Genomic DNA, 26,190 nt, shown 5'->3' on the forward strand with positions numbered 1-26,190 from the left:
GCACCAAAACAAGTTGAGAGAGGCAAGCCGTTCCCACAAACTCCGGCAGGGAGGAGAGATGTATCTGAGCCAGCGTCAGTGACAAGCTGTTGGACGTAATTCAAACTGGCACTGGCAGATCGGTGAAAATTGGATCCTGTGGTGTTGTTTCCTTGTCCACAGTAATTATGGAGAGAAGCAAACTGCTGCCTCGAAAGCGCGTGGACCAACCAGCCCTCCTCACAGTGGGACACATGATCTGGTGGACTGTGAGTCACCTCACTTACCATGGAGGGCTCTGCCACGGTGCTGTGGACTGACCCCACTGCAGCCTGCATGAGTTCAGGCAACATCACCTACCTTTACTCCAGCAAGCTGTGCTTTCCGCACCCTCAGAGCTATGGGAATGAGTCTATGGGGTTATTTTAACTGGGGCTGATAATCAAATTTCTCTCTCATCATGCCAGATTTCTGATTAATGCTCTGAATCTGGAGGCTCCTGGGCAAAGCCTTCTATGGTCCCAGGGGTTCTGGTGAGCTCTAGAGATGGCCGTGCTTCCCCTGCACACAGGAAAGTGTGAAGCTGTGGGGTGCACACCTGGGTGCAGACAGAAGACAAGGCAAGGTTTGGAGAGGTTCCTGAGGCAGGAAAGGAGGTGCCATCCTTGGGGGGTGGAGGATGCTGCTCTACTTATTTTCATTTTATTGGTCACCGAGGGAGTCCCCAGCCAGTGTCAAAATGCCCACTGCCAGGGTGCTAATGCTGAGGGCACTGTCAATAAAGATTAGCACTGAAATTGGATGTTAAAAGTCAAGTCCAGACAATCTGTAGAGTTTGTCTGGTATTGAAATCATGGTCCTTTGCTGCAAGCTGGATGGAAAATGGAATTTCATCAGCTCAGCCAAGGGACAGGGACCTGTTGCATTGTATTTATAACTCCCAGGTGTTCAGATATTAAAATAGACAGAGATAAGAGTCTTAAAAATAGCAGGAGCTTCAATTATTAGAAGCAAAGCTAGAACAGACTACAGTGGGCTCTGTGGGAGCTTGCAGCAGTGATGGGGTTGCATTAGCTAGGTCAAAAGGCCAAGGAGGTAGCCACTTCAAGTATGGTCTGAAAATGAAATCAGAGGGCTAAGTTCTCTGATACAGCTGAGGAGCTGCAGAATGCCCAAGTCTTGTGTTAACACATTCCTGTTGTGCACCCCTTTAAAGTGTGCTCATGAAGAGCAATGCAACATGTACTCAATACGCACTCACGTGCCTCAAGAGCTTCTTACCTCCTCTGGACCATGGACTGGTTGAGATTAAAGCACAGCTTCTGCCCAAAAGTAATTGAGTGGCAGGGGAATTTCACCTTGACAAATGTTTTGGCTTTGTGCAGTGTCCAAATATTTGCTAACCTCCCTCATCTCCCACAAAAATTTAAACCAAAATCCACCCAATTAGAGTGCAGATATTTCAGAAGACATTTTTCTAGAGTCACAAATTAAGCTGTTTCCTGCAAAAGAAATTTGCAAGAGTCAGGCCATCTCCTCCCTGCTGCCTTTCTCCTGCGTGGAGTCCTGTTTGCGTTAGACAGCAGAACATTTTCCTTTCTGAGTGCTCACACTTCACTACGTCCTTGGTGCTCTCTGTTGCCTAGAAATGGACCCAGCAGTTCCTACACATGTCTGCATGTGGGTGTGCAGAGCCGCCTCCACAACTTTTCTCCCACTGTGACTTCCCCTAGATGTTTTAAACCTTCAGTCACCAACCCTTCACATTACACACATGCTTCTCAGTCAAAGACAGGTTGAGACAGTCTTGTCTTCTGGCACAAACCTGCTCATGATTTCCCAAAGCCAGCGTGGTCAGAGCACTCCTCTGCACCTCTCAACAGTTACATGACCAGTGTTCAATTCAGAGGCACCTGAGCCATTTGGGGTATGCCGGGGTATCTAAGACATCCACAAATGGCTGAAAGAAGTGATGTGGGACCTATCACAGATCTGATGCCACCCATGTTTAGGCACTTGAATTACATCTACCATGTCAACAAACCCAACACTTGCTCTTTCCTCCCCCTGTTGTCACTGATTCCATGCACTCTGCTGCTCCATGAGCTTCCTCACAATGAAACTTCCTGCAGAACAAATCACAACAGTGCACTCTTTCCCAGCTATGTCCAGGGTATGACCGTGAGTGGAGGAACAGCTTCCCCTCTCCTTGAGCACCAGTCTGGCACCAGCATGGGATACCCCATCTTGTGTGATCCCCCACCGCTGCCAGCACGACAAGGTGAGGGGGAAGGAAACTGCTCTGTCAGGAACAGGGGTTTGGCATGTTTCAGCAAGCACCTGCATATTGTCCTCTGTGCTCAACAACTGACAACCAATGTCAGCCACCCCGCAGAAAAGGAACAGCCCAGCTCTCTGCCAGAGCGTCATTTTGTTCCCAGTTCTGACAAATTATGAGACACTTTCTTACAGATTTCACAATGGTGAAAATTTCCTCTTAACAATGCAATAACCATTTTGGATGATAAACTTGCTTATGTATGTCTCTGCACTCCTGGAATAGGGTTATTGTCTGGCAAAAAGAGCATAGCCCCAGGTGAGCATATAGCTAATGTGTCATCTCTCTGAGAACATTATTTTCTTGCTGATGACTTCAATCCATGTCTAATAGACTGACTGCAGGATTAGGAAGTGCATCATATTCATCAGGGCTCTGGAAACAATTGATTAGATATTATCCAGTAAACAGAGACTATATCAGCATTGAAACTATGTCCGCACTCCTATTTGTGCTTGTGTGGCAAGGACCCTGGGGTAACATCTCTTTGCAAATTTCTCAGCCAGAACCTGTATCTAATCTCCATTTTGCATGGAGGTTTGGACATGCTGAAATAAGCCCAGTCATATGTATGGAATTTGTGTTCAGTGCCAAAGCAGGAGCATTAATTGACTGCTTGCATGAGGTGTGTGAAATTAAGTGCCACACATTTATCTGATGGGATTGTGCAGAATCAGTACATCTTCTTACTGCTTTTTCCATCCAGTCAGCCAGCAACAGACCGTAATGATTTTGGCAAATGAGAAGTCACCTTGAAAGCCACTACCCATCATTCAGCAAAATAAGGGATAAACTGAAATGACCAAAGATCATTTCAGATGTCTTTTGCATAATGTAGTTTGAGGGCAAGATCAGAGAACTGAGAGACTCTAGTAAGGAGAAATATCTTGTGCAATTTATATTCTGGGACCAGTTCAGCAGAAGTTTCTTAGTAGTTCTTCACTCCTGCAATACATTTGAGTCTCATGCTTTTCTCTGGTCTCTCTCCTTTTTGTTTGTGGTGTTTCTTGGCTCCTATGGAAGATGCAGGACATAATTAATTACAGGATGTAAATAAAACATGGAGGAAATGAAGCTCACCCAGTGCATAACACATACAACAGAGATGGGAACATCACCCAGCAGTGTCATTTCTCTTGATTTCTAAATTCTCTTTGCTACAGCCTTGAAGCAACCACACCTTTTTACAGCCAATGCAACATTTTAAAATTCTGCCAGGCTCTTTCTGATTAATTCAGCAGGAGAGGGCACAACTCTGCAGCATTTCCTCATCTGCTGAGCATCAGTGGTTTCACAGTGCTCGGGACCAGAGCGCCGTGTTACTCCAGCCACCGGCAGGGCTGGTAGCATGGCACAGCACTGCCAGAAACTCACTAGGCTGCACAATGTTGGCATGATAAGCTCAGGAAGGGAGCAGGCATCTTTGTGGAGAAAGACTCTTCCTTTGCAGCTCTAAGCTCTCTTCCTGGACACCTACCAAGCAAGAACTGTGTATTTCTTCTGTTTCATGAGCCAGAATGGTTGGGCCAATCCAAACCCTGTATTTCCATGAGAACCAGTGGACTCATGGGCCAGACTCAGAAAGGCTGCCCTGCTCCATTCAGACCAGGCTTTTGCATAAAAACTTGAGAAGGTGCTGCCCTGGAGCAGACTGGCAGTGAGCAGGAACCAGGAGCACTGCCTGCGCTGATGGACTGCCAGAGGAACATGTTTCCTGCTACATCCTGTTTTCTGAAAAGGATAAATGGCCTGCAGTTGGCATGTCACCCACATGGATGTTAGGGGGCTGCAGTTCCCTCTACACATTGGAGATTGCAATTACAGCTGGCATCTGAGAGGACATACGGATTCACTCCTCTGCTTTACGCATGCACTCTGCTTTGTAATCTGTGAAGGAAAGAAAGTCACTCTAAGTTGAGGGGGACCCTCATTTCACTATCAGTGCTTTGCAAACTTTCTGCAAGCACAGGGCTCAGAAGCAGTTTCAGGATTTCTAAAGCCTGGAGGCTTGTGTTGTGGAGATTAGACCTGAAGTCTTCTTGAAGTGTCTTGCTCTGCCCCTGTTCTTGGAAGACAGTTTCTGTTTCAAAATGTGTTTACAGAACCTTTCATGTACCAGGACAGGAGCAGATGATACCCAAGACAAAAAAAGTGAATTTATGGCAAAGTTTTAAACAAAGCTCAAGTGGCAAAAGGGATGTGCTCCATATTTGCATATGAGTCTGCACATATGCTGTGTGAATTTTGCAAGACATCTCAACAGATGCCTTTTAAAACATTCACCCAGAGAAAGCAAACAATGTCACCTAGGAGAAGCTGATACAACCAAGCCTTCTGCTGCTCAGATTCAGCTCAGCATAGCTTCAGTCCTCTGTCAAAGCACACGCTGCTCCCCCAGCACAGCCGTCTGCTCAGCCATTTGAAGGCTCAGCCACAAAGTCTTCTCCGATTCTGATGCAGGCTCTTACAAAGGCCCGCATTCCTCAGGAAAATCTGGTAGTAGCTGATGACATTTGGTAGCCTTCTGTGCCAAGACTTAGCACCTCCTGAGCCATCCTGGAAGTGACATACTGTTATAGCAGGCAAAGAACTGATGTTCACAGACTCGAATTAAAATTTATAACATATATCTTCAGTGTTTGCGGGGGGCACTCTCTGTGTTTTCACACTTCTTTTTTTATGTTACAAACACTGTTATTAATAGTTTTCTGCATCTCTCGCAAAGAATCTCAAAGAGGTTTATACATTTCCAGGTCAGATCCTCCGTGGTGTAAATCAGCAGCTCTCCAGTGAATAGCTGCCCTCATTTATATGAGCTGGCGATGTGGGATTTTAAATTCAGTCAGTGATAAAAAACCTCTGCATATCAGGATGGTGTTAGGATTAGGTCTTTCAGGGCTCATGGCTGGGAACTGAGCAGCAATCTGAAGGGGTAAGATGCAAAGTGGATGAGGTACACCAGCACATTGCAAGATGATGCCCTTAAATGCTACAATATATATACACAGCATAATAGTATACCTGAATCATATCACCTAGGGGCTATTAACATGAAGATGCTTCTGAGTACACAAAGTGCTTAACTGAACGTAAGCATAGTTACACTACAACACAGGGTGAGAGGAATAATGTTGCTAATTAAAATCAAAGGAAAAACTACAGAAAGTAAAATTGCACTTAGCAATCACAGCAAAAGATATATTCACTTCTCCTTGAGTTCACTGCCTTTTCATGAGAATGCAGAAAACAACACATGGCTCTCACACCAGAGCAGCCAGCATGTAGAACTGTGCAGAACTGGGACTAGGACTCATTCTTGCTGAATTTGAGACTGTGCAACTGAAAACTGCCAGCTTGTTAACTCCTTCCACCTCTGCGAGTGCCTCATGCTCAAAGTTTGCCATTGCATGGAGAGGAAGCTGGTTCAAAAAGGAAAATGCATCAGCATGTTTGGTCCTGGCAGCAGACAAACAAGGTTAGTAAGCCAAAACTAGCTCTAGCTACTGAGGAAAACAAATCATCCAGCCTGAATGGGCTATGCATGACTGTCTCCTTTCAGCCCTTTGGGACTAGGGTGAGGCACAAGCCCCCAGGCAGGCTGAAGGCAGTGCAGGGACCACCACAACCTTCTGGTGGAGTCATAGTGAGCTCCACACTGATAGCATTTCTAGCAATGCAAATGGCAAAAATCCCCTTTGTCTCAGCAGTTTTACATGCTCTGGTTTTTATGATGCTGTGATTTTGCCTCCAGAATATTTGGTCTTTTCCACCAGTCTCACATTCACTAGGAATAAAGATGCTGCTTCCCCTTGCTTATGGTTCCAGATCTTCTGCTTCTGTAAGAGGAACCTGAGGCCAATGTCAGAGCTATTCAGATCGTGTTGGCCCTTTGCTTAACATCTGTATTGTTACAGAGAAAAGCTCCTCAGGTTCCTTCAACAGGTCAGGGTGAGACACAGTTACACAGCTGAGTTTTACTCCACGAGCCTCAGTGTTTTATTTCTGATAGTCACTTGCTGGGTGGAAAGTGGGCCATGTCATGGGTGGCATAACAATATTCATCTGCCAGTTAAGGCCTCCATACTCAGCAGATGGGCTGCACCTTGAGTTGGGAGGCTGTTTTAACCCTGCCATACTAAGACCATGGAAAGAGTGATTTCTTTGTCCAAACACACAGTGTATTTATTCTAAAAAGCAAAGACCAGTTGCTTCAGTGCTGAGCGCTTTAAAGGACATTGCCATTGAAGTCCTTATCCTGTTCTCAACCCCAGGGTTGTTCCCTGCCCTCTACATCACTGATTAGAGGAAGGTCAACACACATGTCATCAGAGGCTAGTCACATCACTTAAGTCCAACCATGGCCCCAACAAATCAATACATCCCCTGCACAGAGGTTGGCTCTGCACTGTAGGACATTGTCAGCAAATTCTCAGGTCAAGACAGGTAAATGGCGATCCTGATTCACTAATGACTTTGCTCCAATCTGCTTTGTAATTGCAGAGCTGTATTGCTCTGTAAAGCTGTAAATTGTAAAGTTTGCAACACAACAATCTGTGTACTTTGCTTTGCAAAGTCGGTGCACAAAGCAGCTGAATCATCAACTGGTATCCCCATCACAAATGGCAACTTGTAAGCATCAAAAAGCTGGCACTATGTTGTCCAGTCCTGTCAGATTACCTGGTTCATCTCTCTTCCCACTTTCATTAAAGCCCTGCTGCTCTGCAGAAAAATCAGTGTACATAATGTGTCTATTTATTCTGTAGGTTATATTCTGGAGATCTGATTATTTTCTAATTTCCTCACATATATTTCTACTGGGGATAAATCTAATTTAAACAGTCCTTAATTGTTATGATTTTGTAAACAGTGTCTTAAACACAATAGACACAAAACTCTCAACAAATTGCTGGAGGAGATGTGACAGTATAGGGAATCATTTTCATATCTTCTGGGATTGAAGCTTCCCAAATTGAAGCTTCTGGTCTGATGTTAGAAAATTGATGCAAGAATTATTTCAGCGGTATATCCCCCAAAGCCCTATTACTGTGTGGGAAGGAAGATGCCCTGGATTTTTGAAGTGAAGAAAAGAGAAAGAAGGAAGAAAAGAAGGAAAGAAAAGAAAGAAAAGAGAGAAAAGAAAAGAAAGAAAGCAAAAAGAAAGAAAGAAAGAAAGAAAGAAAGACAGACAGACAGACAGACAGAAAGAAAGAAAGAAAGAAAGAAAGAAAGAAAGAAAGAAAAGAAAGAAACGGGAAAGAAAAAAGAATGAAAGAAAGAAAAAGGATGGATGGATAGAAGAAAAGAAGAAAGAAATGAAGAAAGGAAGGAAGGAAGAAGGAAGAAGGGAAGGAAGGAAGCAAAGAAGGAAGGAAGGAGTATAAAAAAGATGCACACATACATGCATATGTATATAGGAATTTGTTTGAAGTTTACATGGGTACAGCTACAAAAGGAAATTTGTCTCCATCAGAGCAAACCTAGACATCATTTGTGGAAAAATTCTTGGCCAAATTAAAAACTTAAAGTGAAGCCATTTGTTGCTTATGGTAGTTTACCAAGTATTTTTTGAGATGATTATCAAATGCAATGAACTGACATAAAAATTATGATATGAACTTCCTATTAACTACATTATTTAGCAATGTGTTTGTTATTTACATAGATGTAAAAAATGTTTATACAAAACTCTTTTGGTTAGCATAATTAAATAAGCACTAAATATACTGAGATTAAACTTCAGTAGCAGTAAAAAATAAAGTAATAAGCTTTACAGAAACTAAGCCCAGGCAGTCAACATACGTTTCTGATAGAGGTAATGCTACACTGCCTCAGTTCTGTTTTGTGCCCCTAGCTTCTTTTTTTTCCCCCCACATTTTAATGTTTTTATAGGAAAATAATTTTATGTTCTTATTTTGTATAAAGACTGAATAGCTGAGCAAGATAAATTGATGTATCAAAACATTTACCTGTATTTCATATGTAAAACTTAGTTGTGCTTAGAAACTAGTACTTGAGCACTCACATTCACCTTTTACATACAAAATCACTACATTTCCAAAAACTGCTGTAGAGTTCTTCATTTGCAGCTAAAATCTGCAGCTGATGTAAAACTAAAGTCTAGAGCTAAGGAAACCCACATCAAACTTCTGATTTCAGTGGAATTGAGGCCTGAAGTTCATCACTGAAAGCAGAATTTTGGCTGAGGTTTTTGAAGGACTGTAGATTCCTCTACAATGGGACATTCAGTGTCCTAGAAGTGAATTAGGTGCATGAATAGACCGACACCAGAAGAAAATCAGCAGACTTCTTTAAGAGATGGGATACTCAAAGCCACACTAGCTAATTCAGAGCCCTCAACAACAGCAGAAATTAAATCTTGGTATTGCAGAACACAGGTTGACAGACTCACTTGTCTGTGGTCATTTCTCTTGATCTCCATTGGAAATTGTCTTCCCCAACGGATCACATTTTCCAAAAACAGGACAGACATACGTTTCACCCCTCTGCAAATCCTCTGTGCTAGCCAGGCAGGGAGAAAAGGGAGACTTTCTTCTCACTCTTGTGTTAACTGTGCTGCGAACAGCACTATGCTAATTAAATGATAGCAGCCTGACAGAACAGATTATATGCGATCCCACCATTAATTAGTAGTTATTCCTTCCTGCATCGGAAGAGTTCAGTGTAATCACATCAGTGATCTCACAGCTGCACAACCCACTGTGATGGGCATACCCTTTGCATTGAGAAGTTATGCACCAAGAGTGGCAACCCCCCAAGCCAGGTTAAAACAGAGGGTCTTGGGGTTTTAACCCTGGGAATCTGAAGTTGAAGCTGAACAGCTCAGAGACCCAAGGTCAAATCTGCCTTTTCTTTTTTTTCCTAGCTCCTTGTGAGCATAGGTTGTCCTTATTCCCTTTAATTTGTTTCTTTGCAGTTAAAAAACTGCCACAGTAATACAAGGGTGTGCTTGCATATGGTGGTGATAGATATTACGTGCATTCAGAGGGCCTATCACAGGGGCAACTGCAGGGAGCAGGACATAAGCAAAGGGGTAGCATCAGTCCATGGAAACAGATGTTTATCATCCTTTGCCTTTCTCAGCTGAACAAAGACAATGTTGCTGATAGTGATACAGTGGGTTTTTCCCAGAACGCTGTTTGATGGAATGGCTGCCCCATTGCACATCTGGATCACTCCCACACACTGTGATCCTGTTATGATTCTCATTTGGGGAAATGAATGGGTTGGTGCCATTTGCTCTACTTTTACAAATGACTAGCCAGAACAGGAAGGGGAAAGAGGAACACAGGGAACTTGGCTTTCATCCCTCCTCCATGAGGAGGTCTCCTGCAGAGCCGTGGGCCCCACGTCTGCCACAACTCGGTTGTGGAAAGCCTCCGCTGCTCAGTCCCAGGGTTGTATGAGTTTGGAGACTCGTTGTAATGGGAATTATAGGAGAAGGTAAGAAACCTGTGAAGTTCCTATGATGGTGGGACATGGGAGAGAGATCACCAACCCACAGCAGCTGAGCTCTGATCCTGACAGGTATTTCGGTTTTCAACAGCCCATGTTTCCCTTCACATATACCAGGTCAAGTGCATCCTTGCTGGGTGAGGTAGTCCTTGGGGAGGCTGTAGGGAGATCCTCCAGGTATGGGAGGGATTTTCTGGCTGTTCAGTGTGAAGTGTTGTTTGTTTGGTGGCATGTCACCTACAACTGCTGCCCTGCTTGCTCTATGCTGGTAGCCTGAGAACCTTTCTCTGCTTGTTTTACTACAGTTAAGAGTGAACAGAACTCAGAGCACGTGCAACACAGGGCATGTCTTGAGCCTCACAGTGGCTTCTTTCCCTTCTTCTGCTCCTTTCAGCTGGTGTCACTGCATGGTGGGTGCTAGAGACAGGCTAAGGGACAGACCTCATGAACACGGTACTCATGGCAACCTACAAATTCACATAATCACACAGAAAATGTACACCATGTCCTACCCAGGAAGTGAATCAAATTAAACCTGTGACATTGCTGAACTATCTCAGAATTTCAGCAGTAATTATGAATACTGCAACCTCTTTTGATGCCTTATTTGAAAGGTCCAAATATCTTTTTAGACTCACCAAGCAATGGCTCACCAGCAACAGAACACATGAATATCATGAACAAAAGCATCCATGACCATATGGATAACTTAGGAATAAAATATAACTCCGAATCATACAGTTATTTGTAGTCAGATCATTGAATAACTTTGTACAACCAAACAATTAAGATACAGTAAATGCAAGAAATGAGTGGAGAAAAAAAAAAGAAAGTTTCTAATCCAAGATCATGAGTGTATCTATCTGCTTTGATTTTTGTCTCTCAAGTACATAAAAAAGACAAGCATCTGTCAGGGCCAGAGGGAAGTTTAACTGTTTTAGCACACGTTGTTACCTTGAGTTATTGAATGCAATAGGGACCTGATGATGGAGTTACATTAAAACTTGTAGGCAGAGACACAGGTAAACGGGACTCATCTGGCTCTGCTGAGGCCGATCTGAGAACCCAGCATGTGTTAGATTTGAAGAACAAGTAGTAAGACCAGAGAGGAGACAATACAATTTCAACCCTATTACTCCATCTTTTTCTTCTTTTCTTTTTCTCAGGAAAGTAAAAAAGTAAACAAAATAAGTAGTCTGAAGAGCATTTGAGGCTGTCAATTCAGGTTCAATAAATACTCCTATGTTACTGCCGAGTTTAAAGCTGACATTGTTTCTCCTGTGTTTTTTTGGGAGACAGAAAAAAAACCCATAATAATGTAGTCTTACAAATGAAAGTAACTTGCAGGCTGAGGAGCTGCCTGGCCCACCCTCTAGGAAGGAGAAACACCAAAGGTTTTAGGTGACCTTTTCAAGGGCAATTGTTCTCCCACCCTTTTTTGCAGCAAAGCAGCATGGAAATTTCTATACAAGAACACACAACTCACAATAAATCAATTCCAGAACAGTTATCAAGATGAAGTTTCAGAATTAAAAACAAATGCCAGAACAAAAAGAGTAACAAATACAGATTCAGAACTGCAAGAAGTGTATATTAAGATGAGATTTACCCATCATTTACTGGTTCCCCAGCAGAAGGAAGGTTCCAGCTGCAAATGCTGGAGGAATATATCACATTCAAAGGGTAAAGGGCGCAGGGAAGAACAGAGACAAGACCAAGACAAGTTAGCAGCAGAAGAGGGAAGAAAGCAGAGAGGACCTGGGGGGTTCATTCAGAGGTTGGACTGATTGCACAGAGACAGGGGGAACCACTGATTTGGGAGGCAGTGACTGGTCTGGATTTGGATGGAGTCAGGAAGCTGCAGGTGATTTGACTCTGTGGCCTGTGATTGCTATGGTGCGAGGAGGGACCTGCTGCCCACACTCAGCTGCTAATCTGGGGCCAAGGAAATTAAAAGGAGGAGGGAGCTAGGGCAGAGGAAGCAGAAGGGCTGGAGGGACAGGAGTGAGCAGAGAGGGGCAGGGTTTCTGGCCATGGAGGAAGTGAAGAAACACCTCCAGACTGGGATGAGATCGTGAAAACAAAGGGGAAAACAAAGGAGTGTCTTTGAATAGCGTCTGAACTCTTGAAACTGGCCAAAGGATGACATGGGGCATCCCCAAGTTTATTAGGTCAAGAGGGCTGGATAGAAAGGTGCCAATAAATGTGCTGAACCATGTGCAGAGGTAAGACAAATAAAAATCGTGTTTATTCAGAACTCAGCAAGAGCACTGTCAGAAGGGGTATTAACACATATGAAGCTCTTTGGGTACAAAGAGCAAACCCAGGGAAGCTTTGGAGGAACTCTGGAAGGGCTGCTCTCACCCTTTAGAGGGATCACCAGACAGGTTATATGGTGGTGATAGGCTGCCCCAGACATCTCCTGAGGTGTCACTGCTGAGGTTGTGGGGATAGGTCAGTGCTGGTCCACCCTGTGTTGGGTGTAGGGACATGAAAGGTGCTCTGGGTTTCATAAGTTCCTAGTGTCAGAGAAATGTCATGTTTGCACAATAAAATAAAATAAAAGGGATTTGGGAGGGTGTGAGAGCAACCACTGGAACTGGTTTAGAAAGAGGCACTTCTGTTTATGAAAGTGGGCAGGGAGAGTCCTGAATCTCTTAATGGTCTTTACCTATCCTGCATACTAGAAACTAGAGAGACATTGTGCAGTGAATCAGGGGCTTCAGTACGTTATCCCAACCAGACCCATGAAAGTATAGTCTGGACAGCTTGGATTTAGCTGTGAACCCAAACTCTGGCCACATATTTTTTTGTCAAAATCATGTCAGCTTAGGAGCCCTTGTCCCATGTTCACTGTCCTTCTAACCTATCTTAGAAATATGCACGAACAGCACTATAAGTTAAGTGACTTGGCTGACAAGATGGACTTTTCTTTGGTTATCATTTTTACTGTTTTGTCTGGTTAAATCTGACAGCACCTTGCTGATGTGGAAGGAGGAAAGGAGCAATCAGACATGGGGAAACACAAGGTTGATAGGAAAAATTATAAAAGACTGGGCCATATTTCATTGTGCGCACTATTTAAAAATATGGTCCTATGTTTAATGTTAATGGAAACCATCATTCATACGTCATTGCCATAGGAACATTTCTATTAACATTAAACATACTTTGATACCAGTAAATGTTACTGGCTGGCAGAGGAAAGTTACAACATGTGTAATTTTGCTCTTTGTTTTCTCTTACCATGTGTAGGTGTCTGGGTGGCACTGTTTAGTATCAGGTGATTATAATTTTGTTCTTGGTCATCTGAAATTCACAGAAAAAAAAAATCCCTTTAAGAAACAGCTTCGCATACCCACTGATCTGCAGATGATAATTACAGCTCACAGTATTCACAGGAAATCTCAGCATGATTAAAGAAAGGAGAAGAAAATGCTTAAGAAAGCAGAAGATTCTGTTATGTAGTTCACTTAAAATTCCAGATGCAAGAAGAACACGATAATAGGAAACTGTTCCCCTTCTGCTGAGCCTGCAAATTAGAGTTATCTACAAAGGTAAGAAGCATGTCCAGACAGGAACAAACCACAACTAGTGTATGGGCATCAGTGGTGTGTTCCTGGGAACTGATGGAATCTCACAGCCCCTACTCCACTGCTCCATCTCCATCCAGCATGGAGGTTTTCAGTACGTTAACCCCAACTACACGAAAAATGGACTGTCCCACTGTGACCGCAACCACAACAACGTCCTGTGTGAGTACAGGGAAAGTTCAAATAAGTGGCATCACAAACGCAGGAGGTAGAGTTAAATAGCAGCACATGGACTGTAGACCTCCCTCCCCTGAGAAGTGAGAATCCTGTAAGATCTGATGCATTCAGTATTAAGTGCACTGTGTTGCAAAGTAGGAGGAACGATCAATGGCAGAATGACTGCTACCATTGTGGTTAGTAACTACCCTGTGGGATGGAAAACAACTTTCTCTCTTTCTCACTGTAATAAAACCATTAGATAAGTGACTGCTGATAAACTTCTATCATCTTTAGTTTCCAGAGAAGCCTTCAATAAGGAATGACCTCTTTGTCTGGATCTTTACAACCCGTTATGGAACTGTAGTAATGTAGGGTGAGAAGAGATTTCAAGAAATCTTCTTGCATCTCATGCTCTCCTGGTGCAGGATGGGCTAGTCTGATGTCTACTCTGCTATTCTTAAAAGCCTATCATTGATATTTCACTTTCTCCCCAGAAGATCTCTTTCATGAAGTCTTTCTTACTGCTTTTTAGGCCAATTGCTTCTTTCCTCTCTACCAGGGGTGTGGAGAAACACCCCCCCCCCCCCTATTTCTGCAGCAGCTCTTTATGACAAAGCTGTTACTATGTGTTCCCTTAACTTTATTCTTCAAACTAAACAATGCCATTTCCTTTATGTTTCCCTATAAAACTTGCTTTGTCTTTGATTATTGTTATTCTAGCATCCTGTGCTCTCCGATTGACCTGGATCCTTTTCAAGTCTGGAATACAGTCTGTGACATGTTTCTGAAGAAACCTTACCAGTACAGAGTGGAGTGCCTGGATTTTTCCCAGTCACCTACTCTTGTTCACACAAACTTGCAGGATATTTCTCTTTTCCTGGTTCTTGTAAAGTTTGTGATCCTTTATGATTCCTTATTGCTTTTCCAAAGAACTGCTACCTGTCCAATTGTTCTTCAACATATACAAGGCTTTTTAGTATTCCTGTTTCAGTCCAACGTGTAGCATTTTTCTCCATTTAATCAATTTATTTTCAGTCTCTTTCTCCAATTTATCAAGAACATTTTAAATTCTAATCACATCCTCTAATAGACTTATGGTCCTCCAAGCTTCATATAATCTGCAAATTTAATAAGCAAATTCCTTTTCCACCAGTAACAAAACGACTAAATGCAGAACCACATCAGTTCATCCTTCTACTGATATCTAGTTACCTTTTATGGTTAGTCAGCCATTATGGCATCTACCATATAGATGTTCATTAAGAACATGCTTCTCAAATTAGTTTCACATTACTTTCCCAGAAACTTCTGAAAATCTTACTAAGGTCATGGATCCTTAATATAAGCTATTTGTCCCTGGACACAAAACACAGTAAAAAATAAAAACAAGATTAGATTGACATGCTTTGTTTCTGAGAAGTCCATGTTGGCTGCTACTTTATCTCACTGGAAACTCATCTCCCTGCCCAGCATGCTGCATGTCTGTGTACAGCCAGGGTTAAAATCAGAGGTTATTTATTTGGATGACAACAGACTGGAGACCTTAGCTTACTTACTTCTCCATCTAGAAAATAGGCACTCATTATATACACAGACAGCTGAAAATATAGAAATGATATTAGCCTGGCTACCAGTATGTGACAAACAAACCTTGAAAGGAGACCAGGTTCACATAGATGCCTAAAGTGCCCTTGAATAAGTGGCCTACAGGTCACCTAAGTTAGAATTTTCCTTTGGATCCTCCACTGCTGGTTACGTATAGCAAGCAAAAATCCTGCAGTAACTACTTTTGTGACTTTACTTCAGTTTCTGTTCCTCCATATAGTCTAGTTTCACTTTAATGTGAAAACTGGATAGAAGGATGGGTGGGACGAATAAAAAACTGGGTGTTTCTGGAATCCCTGTAATCGTCTGGAGGGCTTTTCAGAGATATGGGATCAGATGGGGCACTTTTCATCTAGATTCCAGCAAGCATGATACAGAATCCCGTTCACTAATTTCCGCATTAGGTTTTAACTCTTTCTGGAGTTCAAACAGACCTTTTCAGTAATACGATTTTAAAAGACTGTATGTGATGGTAAGTCTGATACATGCCTAAAAGAAATAACTGCAGTATTTTTAGTCTTCATACCAAAAACCACAATACACTTTAGGTCTTAACTGAATCATCTGGCTTCAACTCCTATTAGATCTTTCATATTTTTGGGGGAATAAGAAAACAATTTATTACTAGAAAACTCTTCCACATGTAGATATTTCTAGATCATGAGACTTGTCAATCATCAACTTGATTATTCTCTTAGATAACCTAAATATTCTGTGCTTCTGAAAAGCTGTGAGGCTAAGGTTGCAAACTAGGTACTGAGTGATGAGTCTGTTGCATTTTTTGATGACCTCTCTTTGACATTTGCAGCTGATGAGTTCATTGAGCATTACTGAATTGCTATACAGCCATTTGTCTCCTGAAAACCTTAGAAAGTGAGATAGTTCCCCAGGAGGTCTCCATCATTCCACATGCTTTGTATAGCAGCTTGTGATTCCTATGCTAGTCCCTCTGGGTTTCAGCCAGGTGTAGGGCTGCAGTCACGCAGGGTAGCTAAGGACAGCAAGGACTTCCAGCCTGGTTACAGCACAGCTAATTTACAAATCAAATTGTAGAAAACATCCAAACATCCAAACTGTTTGTCCTCTTCTCAACTAATGTTGCTTACACACTACGGGAGCTGACAGATAAATGGTTACACAGAGATGGAGACACTTATGTATGTGAAATGCAAGCATTTAAAACAGTAGCAGACATAACTTGAACACGTTAATTGTTCTCTCTCCTGAAAACACAGAGTACTCCAATGCAGTCACTTACTCGCACAACGTCACTCCTGGCTGAAATTGTGTCTTCACTGAGGACAATTACACCTGTATCTACATGAATAGGAACTATTGTCTTCTAATTCTGACCAGCTTTCCATTTCACCCCAAATGCTTTCTCTTTCCCCTTCCCTTCCCTTCCCTTCCCTTCCCTTCCCTTCCCTTCCCTTCCCTTCCCTTCCCTTCCCTTCCCTTCCCTTCCCTTCCCTTCCCTTCCCTTCCTTTCCCTTCTTTTCCCCCTAAAAAACTCAGGTGCTTTGAGGCTACAACTGCTTAAGAAATGGTATCCAAAAGAGTTAGACCCTGAATTATTGGCATTTTCATGTGGCTGAGCTAATCAGGCATCTGAATGCAGCACTGGGCTTCATTTACCACTTCTATAGCCTATTGTAAACACTTTCTAAGCAATAAAATGCTTTAAAATGATGGCTGAGCCTTCCTGCACCTCTTCAGGTTTAACAGGATAATGCTGTTAATTGTGAAGTGCCGGTTAGGCAGAAGCATATCTATTGTAGAGACAAGGATCTGAGTTCAAAGCTATTTACTAGGAAACTCCATTAGGGAAAGAAAGGATTCACAGTGCTCTGAATTGCCAGACCACAATACGAAATTTCTGAGCACAGCTGGAGGAGTGATCAGATACAATAACAAGCAGAAAGAATAAGACATTTTACTGACAGAAAGGAAACCAGTGCTCTCAGCCCCTTTGCAATCCAGGAGAAGACACGTGGACAGACAGGGGTTTTAAGGGCTTCAGGTTTTTTTCCAAAGGAAATGGGTTCACATAGTAAGGACAGAACAAAATGCTGCATCCCACGCGATTATATCTGTGGTCTATATGCGAATTCGGTAACCGCTGCTCTGGGAAATACAACTTTTCACCCATGTGGGGAAGGGGAGTCTGTGATGGGGTGCATTTATGAAAGGAGAAGGGAAGATGCTGTTGGAGGGGATGAGATACTGCAGGGAGGAAGAGAAGTCTGTAGGTACTGGGAAACGCTAAGGGACAAGTTTCTGCCTAGATGGCCTTGCTGCCATGCTGAGATGGCCCTCCTGCTGCAGCTACCAACCTAAACACTCCAGAAGTTCTCAGTGCTACTGAGTAGGATCCACCAGTAAGTACCTGCATTAGCTTAGAGTACAGTGAAACCAATCCAAATGTAGGCTGCTGCTGACAGGAGCAAGGCAGCCCCATCTCCTGCCTTGACCGTGTCCCTGCAGGAGAGCCTGTACAGCTGCCCTGCAAGCCCTGGGGAAGTGGCCCAGCTGAACATACAACATGCACAGTACGTTCAGCCAGAGCGGTCCTCAACCAGGCTCCCCACCCTGCACCCCCACAGCCACCAGTGCCAGGACCCACAGGCCCTAGCACCCTGCTTCTGCTGGTGGCAGTGATATCTTCAGCTCTGAAAAGGAGAAATCTTCTTCCAAGTTCAGCACCTAGGGAAGCAAATGAGCCTGTGCACCGCTGCTGAGTCCTCACTGTCTCTCTTCTCCCTATCGCTTCCTCACATTTCTCCATGTCTCTCCATGGAGGTGACACTCACATGGGCCGGCAGCCCAACATGGTCAGACCAGCTGCCTCCTGCAGGAAGAGATGGTTTCTGCTGTGCCTGGGAGTCAGGGCACAGGCAGCTGTGTGAGAGGGGTTCAGGTGATCTCCTAAACTTCCCCAAGAGCTTTAGTGTCCCCAGCCTGTGTTTGAAGATGGAAAGGAGGGATCTCTCTAATAATTCCTGAAATTTCGTTGAGAGTGCACATGCATTTTTGAAAAGACTTAGTCTAGTGTTAGTGATGGCATCTAATGACTGATTTGAAGAAGTTCAAGCATCTTTTCCACAGTGGATGATAAAACATGAAGCTGTAATTTTTGTAGTGAATATCGAGAGTGCTTTATGGTCCTGCAGTAGCCGAGCGACTGGCATTGGGACAACATGAACTCGCTCAAATGTCACTGGGCAATGGGCACCGTGAGTGCCCAGAGCAAGTCAGGATCTGCCCTGGGGACCTGAGAACACCTCTAATGGGCAACTGAAATCAGAGCATCTGGGTTAGCTCCAGGGGTGGGACAGTGCTGGACAACCCTTCATCCCCTTTTTTGCAGAAGCAGGTCTCCTCATCTGCTGAGGTATTGATCTCAGCATTGAAAGGAGCTCTTCTTCCCGTGGTCAGGACTGACTGCTCTGATTTGTAGCATAAATCACTGACTGAATGGTCTGTCTCAAGGTGTGAAACCCCGGGTAACTGATGAAGAAAACTTTAAATAACCCCAAAGAATTCCCATTGAACTTCTTGTCCAGGAGATCCTCCTAAGAAACAATTTTTTGTATAAGGACCTTACCTTTCCTTAGGTACTCGGTTTTAGTCTTCTCTAGGGTATATTTTTTCAGTCTCAGGGATTTTGTATGTGTTTATTGTTAATAAAAACTAGATTTATTGTGTTCTATAATGGAAAAAATAGCAAGTGTCAGAATATGAAAAGAAAACGTTGTATTTTCCAGCCAGCCTTTCCTAAAAAAGTTTCTTATAAAAACTGCAAAGCAAGGCTATTTTTAGTATTTGCCAACTATATTACAGGTATATGATAGTTCTGACAGTCATGCAATATTTTCCATTAGTTTTACAGTAGTTATTAAAGTACTGGGAACTGCTTTGAAATCTATAGTCAACAGGACAAAAGAAATGGACTAAACAGGAGCGATCAGCCTATGAAATACAATTCCTTGCCTTCTGTCCCTCTGGTCTTTTCAGCAACCTCAGCATTTGCCTAGCTTCAACCTTATTCCCCAGCTGAGATTTTCAGAGAAGGATGTAACAAGCAGTTTATTTTTCTGATGACAAGATAACTGTTTGGCATCTGCACTAATGAAGAGAAAATCCCTTTCAAGGGCTAATCTTCCAGAGTACTTAAATATGACAAAAGACTTCAGGCTTTAGAAACTGAAAGAAATGCAGACCCCAAAGGCAAGGAGGAAAGCAGAGCAAAAACTGATGATGAGAACGTAAATACTTTCAGCATAAAGCTACCCATTTATCTGCCTACCTCCCTCTGGCATTTTCTATTCACAGTTTGTAGTTCAGAGGAGAACCCTTGAGCAAATGTCCTTTAACTGCTGCTAAGCTGGTCAAGCAAAGCTGAGCAGGGTGCCTGGGCAAGGGGAGCAGGCATCAACCCTTTGTTATGCAAAACCTTTTCCCATTAGTTTAGATTAGACAGAGATGGTGGCATAGGGCAGCTCCTGGCACTGGGGACCATCCTAGGGAATGAGGGAGGCTAAGCCCATGGTCCCCTCCTAAGGGAGGTCTGCCCAGCCAGCCAGGACTCTGCAGTGTCTTATTAGAGGTGATGAGCATAGGAATACTTAGCCTAATAGATCATTAAATCCCAGCTGTCTTTCATGTACATTAGCCAATAACTAATTACGTTATACTTTTATGCCATGAATATCCTGCTTGCAGAGTGTTTCTGCACCTGGCTAACAATACCCAAACAAACTGACCCCTAAAAAAGGACTGTAGCAAAGAGCACACAAGACAAAAAGAAAAATTAAGCTACTAGTAAAGTCAGCATGTTAGTCATTAAAGGGGTTGGAAATGCCAGATTAAAGGCTGTCCCCAAACCCTGAATTTGATATTCATTATGTCAGGTTTTTGTTCTACCATTCCAGCCTATTTTTCAACTGTAATCCTGTGACTCATTCATTGAACAGGATGCTTGGGGAATAAGGCAGCTATTCAAGAGTTATTTTAATCCTCATTAAGCGGTGAATGGCCCTGTTCTTTAGTATCCCACACCATCCAAATCCTGCACTGATTATGGAACTGTTATTTTCCACGCAGGCTTTCCTCTAGTGCTCATCTAAGCCTCACAAACAGCTTCCAGACTCCCATCGCAGGTAGGGTGGGGTCCGTCACCCCAGATTAAGCTGAGCCAGAAAGCAATTGTACTTGCATCGGCAAGGTTTTACTACTTTTGAGGGACAGCTGTGGAAGGCTCAGGTCAGATTTTTCAGATCACACAGGGGATTTTTAACAGGATTTTGCAAGCATAAATCAGATGCTAATTAATCACACCTCTTTTGTGGGGAAGGTAAGGCAGCTGCAACTGTTCCTGGTTTACATGTGGGGAAAATGATGAAGGCAGGTGGAATCACTTCCCTGTGGCCACACGGTAACACGAGGAGGACTGGAAATGCTCCCCCCAACCCAGTTCAACCCCAGGTTTGTTACTCTCCATCACAACCCTGCCGGCCACAGCAGCGAGAGCACACCCTGCCTGATTATGGCTGCGGCAGCTCGCTGGAGCTCAACACTTTTAAAAATCATGTTGCAGGTGTTTGAAACTTAAGGAACAAGAAACCAAAGTGACTTTGAAAGGCTCTGATTAACTGACTAGCTCAGCTTTCTCCAGGCCTTTCCCACGAGGCAGACCCCGCTGTTTCACCCACATCAGCAGAACCTCCCAGGATTGCCCCGGTATCCTCCGACAGAAACTCCCCTCCTGCCTGCCCCGCTGCGCTGAGCAGCATCACTGAGGGCAGCCGAAGCTGTCACCACCGGTACGGTTGCGTGGATGCTCCCTGTTTTGCTGGCATAGCAAGGTCAGGCAGAAGGCTAGTGTTTCTCACACCTGGAGCCGCTGCAAACTTGTCAGCAGGATTTGCTCTGTGGACTTGGCTGGAGGAACTCCCTGGCAGTGGCAAGAGAGAAGTGTGGTTCACCTGGATGCCAGTCAAGTGCTTCCTCTGCCTGCCTCCTGGAGCTGCCGTTTGGTGCCTCATGCTTCTCACACCTTGGGACTGCTACAAGCCTCCTTCGCTGTACAGCAGTGACTCATGCCCAGAGCTACTCGGTCCAAGCGATGCTCAAGGCAGATATTTTATTTGGAAAATATCATCAAGTAACTAAAAACTGTATGCGTTAACATTTCACAGGAAACTTCAACTCAGCCATTTGCTACTTTTTGACCTCTTGTTTTTACAATTTAAATGGAAGTCTTTCTAAACTGTAAGTACTTATACATAGCTACAGGCAGAGTTTAGTCTACCCAGAAAAGGAAGGAAATGGCAGAAACCATCACTCTAGATGAAGCACTTGCTCTAACCGAGCAAGTTCCTGATGGAAAGCTATGATTTTACTGTTGGGCTTGCTGTAAACAGTGTTTCTTATCAGTAGGTTTTTTTATGTAAGTATGTATGTATATCTACAAGCATGTAACATATGAGTGCATGTGCTATGTGCATGTAGATGCTGACACGTACATGTATGTACCACCTGGTCCTCATGGCAGAAAAGCAGAGCGTATGTGGGGACATACAAAAATGGATAGCGTGAGGACAACTGTCTCGTACAACAGGGTTTCAAGTTCACTCACAAAAATATGTCTCCCCTTTTGAAAGTATGCACAAACGCACACACTTATCCACAGTGGATTCTCTTCCTCCCACACAAACCTTACAGCCAGTGATGGAACAAGTACCACATAAACCATGCCCACTCATGAAATCCCTGCACATCAAGCATGTTTCTCCTTCACAGTGCATTTATGTAGATACTCACTGACTCTTTCAGGAACATCAAAGTGCCAAACTGAAAAGCAAACTGTCTGGAAGAGCTTGGTATGAGGAAAATACAACTTTTGTTTTCGAGCAACTACAGCTAAAAAGTACACTTACAGAAAAACAAAACCACAAGAAGAGTATTTCCCAGACTTGGGTAAAATGTTATTTAAAAAAAACCCAGAAACACTGCAGTGAAGATAAAGGTTTCACAGAGCTCCAAATCTCTCTCTCCAAGGAAACTGATACCTTTTAAAGCATCTTTGGAGAGGCTGTTTTCTTGATGAAGAAATGTTTTTTCCTCTGTGTAGACAACGGAGTATGAGGTCTATCAAAAAGGGCAGCTTGTTCCAATGTTTTCAGAGCCTTGCTAGACTCACCAGCAGGAGGCTCTGGAGAAGAGACATATCCTGCACTGGAATTTCTCAACAGCAATACCTCTGCTTTTAGAGCGCAATAACTGCAATGACCCCCACCCCCCCCAAATGGGAATGTTTGAACTCACTTTTGATCTGGAGTTTAAAATCTCTCCATAGCATTTCACATTTTATTTGCTCTGATTTTCTTTGTTTTTAATTTACTTAGTGCTGCCCTTTCTTGCATGTTCCAGCATAAATCAGGAAAAAGAAATGGTGAAATGAATAGAAGAAATCCAGATGAAGAGAAAGAACAAGGACTTTCTTGCTGGGAGAGAAAGCTCTGCACGGCTGGTGGCAAACCCCACAGGACAGACTTAGCTGGTGTTGACAGTCAGTGCCTGGGATCCCCTCTGTGTTTGCGAACTTCACACTGACTTTCCAAACATAAAGTAATTAGATAAATATGGACTGGTTTTCTCAAAAATCAAACAGCTGAGCAGGCTGCATGACTAACATTAGACAGCAATGCACAAACAGCATCTGGGGGAGCAGTCCTGGATGCTAACCTTTGGAAACACATTTAAAATGCGCGGATCACGGTGAAAACATATGGTCAGAACAGAACAAAATGTGTCCTTTAAAGGACATTTCTGAAGATAAGTTGATTTTAGAAGATATAAATAGTATGGGTTTCTAAAGCAGGATTAGTTAAATGCAATCTTTTGTGGAACACAGCCAGCTATTGCACATTCAGAGTGGAGAGATAATTATGCTAATACCTTTGGAAGAAACACATGGTCATTTTTAACCCCATGGTATTGGCAGGAAGGAGAAGGAAAGGGAACATAAAGTCCTCCCCCTGTTTTTCCCTCTTTCATGAAGTATAAAGAGAAACAAAAAGTGAGGATGAAATCACAGCAAGAAGGGCTCTCCAGTGAGTCTAGTGGGGCTGGACTGTGCTTCTACTTTGAGAGCAGAAGTCAAAGACCCTATTCACTGCTGTACTTTAGGAAACAGCCAGAGGTGCCTGGTTGTCCCATCTTACTCTCTCTTTATACTGAAAAAACACAGGATTTAGCAGAAAGCTAAAAGCAGAAGCCTCCTTATTACACTCCAAGCATAATTCACCAAAAAAAAAATCTTTTCTGGATTCCCATGGAGCCAAATGGCTCATTACAGGAGGATGCCCTGAGACCACAGCAAGGAGGGTGGGCTGCCAGCTTGCACGGAGCAGACCAGAGTCCAGTAGGGCTTTTCCAGCCTCTGTTCTGGCTTAGGAGTGATAAATGTGCCACATTATAACCAACATGATGATCGAGATAAGCAGACTCTTAACTCTTCAACTGATTTTAAATCACTCTCAAGTCATAGAAATTCACTTGCTCGTAATCTGCCAGCAAGACATGGCCAGCCTCAAGGCGTTTGGACGGAGAAGCAGGGACTTTCTCTTTATATTACACAGCTCTCTGCTAGGGACCAGAAACAAGAACATGTGTGTCCTGATTGTTTGAAGTTTATTTTGTCCTTTTGCTGATTTCTGGCATTTTCTATTCCCAGATGCAGGACTTGTTTACATGCTTGTTAACTGCGAAACATGGCTTTGGGCCAGTACTTTATAGACAATTAAGATCCAGATACAATCTAACACTGATCATATTCTTAACTTTAAGCATATAAGTGAAGTCAGTAGCACTAATCAAGCACTTAAAATGAACCATGGGCATAAATGTTTTATTAAGGCAAAAAGAAAGTGGCACTATGTTAAGGAAGAACTAAAAGCTCTATTTAAATCCATCTCTAATCCTAGCAGCAATTAAGCAGATGGTTAACTTTAAGCATCTGCTTAAGTCTAACTGAAGTCACATTAAAGAGTGGCTTTCAAAATAGCACTTCTGTAGAAATATCTGTGTATGACAGTGTCAAAATCTAGCTTTTTACCATTAATTACCTTGCCTGTTCTTGCAGTCTTTCCATTCCATCAGACTTGATGTGGGAGAAGGTGACACATACTCTTTGAAGGAGCTGAGGATAGATATACTAACTCTGACCACTAGCAGTACTATGTTGCTCGCATGAAACACAGATCCTTGGATATTTTATGCATGCTTATTATTTTAATTTTTAAAAAATAAATATTTAATTTAAAAGCCTTTTTCCATATATTGTAATTATAAATTTTCTGCTAGGCCAATTCAAAAACAGCTGAAATGACGAACGACTATTTTTTGTTAATAATTTTTTTTTGTATGTTTGTAAGTCTCAGAGCAATTTAGATGTTGGGAAAATTGAATTCCTGTTAAAGGGAAAAAAAAAATTCATTTAAAATGAGAAAATCTGGATGTTCTTAGAAGAACTTGCTTTCTTTTTGGGAAAGCAGGGTGGAAGTCTACACAAGTAGGGGCTGAGTGCGATCTCTCTGTATGTCCGGTATCGGCCTTACACAGAATTTAAAGTCCAGCTAGTCCAGGAAACCTGCCTTGATTTCAGTGTACCAAATTGCTTGGCACATTGAACAGTCTCTAAATAATTAATCTGTCTATACTGACAATAAGTTACAGTATTTATCATATATTTGCTCAAAAAGGTTTGCTCTTATTTTGGGAAATCGTATGATAATTACTGAAGTAACATCTTTAAAAATAGTGCTGCTAGTTGTGGCATCCTGGTACCTATTTTCATAGAAAATGAACATTCCCTGAAACAAATGCTTGTGTGTCCAATTGTCCCACTTTTAGCAGGAGTGTAGTATTTTATTATAAATCTTTAAATGTTTGTGTGTCCAATTGTCCCAGTTTTAGCAGAAGTGTAGTATTTTATCATAAATCTTTAAAGCCCCAGGTTCTTGAATCATTTGGTTAGGTAGGAATTTCATCTGACATTTCATTAAAGGGAGATCACTGCCTCCTTTTCTGTAAAGAAGAGGCAGCAACAGCACTTTGCACCTTGAAGGCCCTGAAGGCAAAAGGCAAAAAAAAAAGACATCAACATTTATTTATTTTGAACCTGTGGTTTTTAATTCAGCCTCAGATTTGTTTTCAGATCTCATTTGTGGTTTCTTTAACATGTGTGGTTGGCAATACTGAAATTCCCCTGATAACTTATGCAATATTTACTACCTTGCTGTATTGAAACCTGGCAATATGGCAGAGTATAATATTTATAGCAGTATGAACTACTCTCCTGTAGGTAAAGTAATTTCTATTTATTTACTCACTCACTGCATTCCATGGGAATACTTACGTTAGCAAATTTGATGCTCAGCTATGCTTGCTGGAACATAGCTTTTTTATTGGTTTTTTTTTTTATTTTATTTCTGCACCAAGCTCACCAAGGCCAAGCAAAGCAGTTCTGTGGTCATATTAATTGGATGTAAGTGAGTGATGCTACTAAGGAGGTGGTCTTGCTCCCTCCTCAGCCCTCAGCCACACGATTCTCCTGCCTCTCTTGTGCCTGTGTTAGTGTATATAAGTCTTGCAGAAAATTCTCTCTGCTTTTTTTGTTTGTTTGTTTTTCTCACCCAGGTTATTTTTCGGCCAGATCAGGTTCCTGATCTCACTTTCTGTACAAAGGTGGGAGGCAGGGTGAGCAGATGGAGATGTGAATGAGGATGCAGCTGCCCATTTCAGAGGTGAATGACGTTTACATCAGATTGAAGGGACTGGGGTGGTGTGCTAAGTGACTGGTTTACTTCACTAATTCTGGTCCAAATGTGAAGCTGCTACAGGAACAAAACTTCCATAAACACATGGCCTGCGTCTTCAGAGTAAAGATCGCAACTACATTTCGATAAGGAAAATTATGTTTGTCCAAGCTAGATAGTTTTCTTAAGCTTTACAACCCTGTTCCCTGAAAGCCTGCAAAAC

At 42.7% G+C, this 26,190-nt stretch overlaps 1 protein-coding gene across 1 annotated transcript in view; it reads right to left on the reverse strand.

The window, feature by feature from the left end:
- Positions 1-26,190, reverse strand: part of SHISA6 (shisa family member 6) — a 256,743-nt gene that overhangs the window by 9,350 nt on the left and 221,203 nt on the right. Inside the window, exon 4 of the mRNA XM_075169770.1 lies at positions 13,037-13,099. Within this exon, the coding sequence (XP_075025871.1) occupies positions 13,037-13,099 (63 nt within the window). The remainder of the gene's footprint in view (positions 1-13,036; positions 13,100-26,190) is intronic.

The sequence above is a fragment of the Calonectris borealis genome, chromosome 20 (assembly GCF_964195595.1).
Source record: "Calonectris borealis chromosome 20, bCalBor7.hap1.2, whole genome shotgun sequence".
In the NCBI taxonomy this organism is placed as follows: Eukaryota; Metazoa; Chordata; class Aves; order Procellariiformes; family Procellariidae; genus Calonectris; species Calonectris borealis.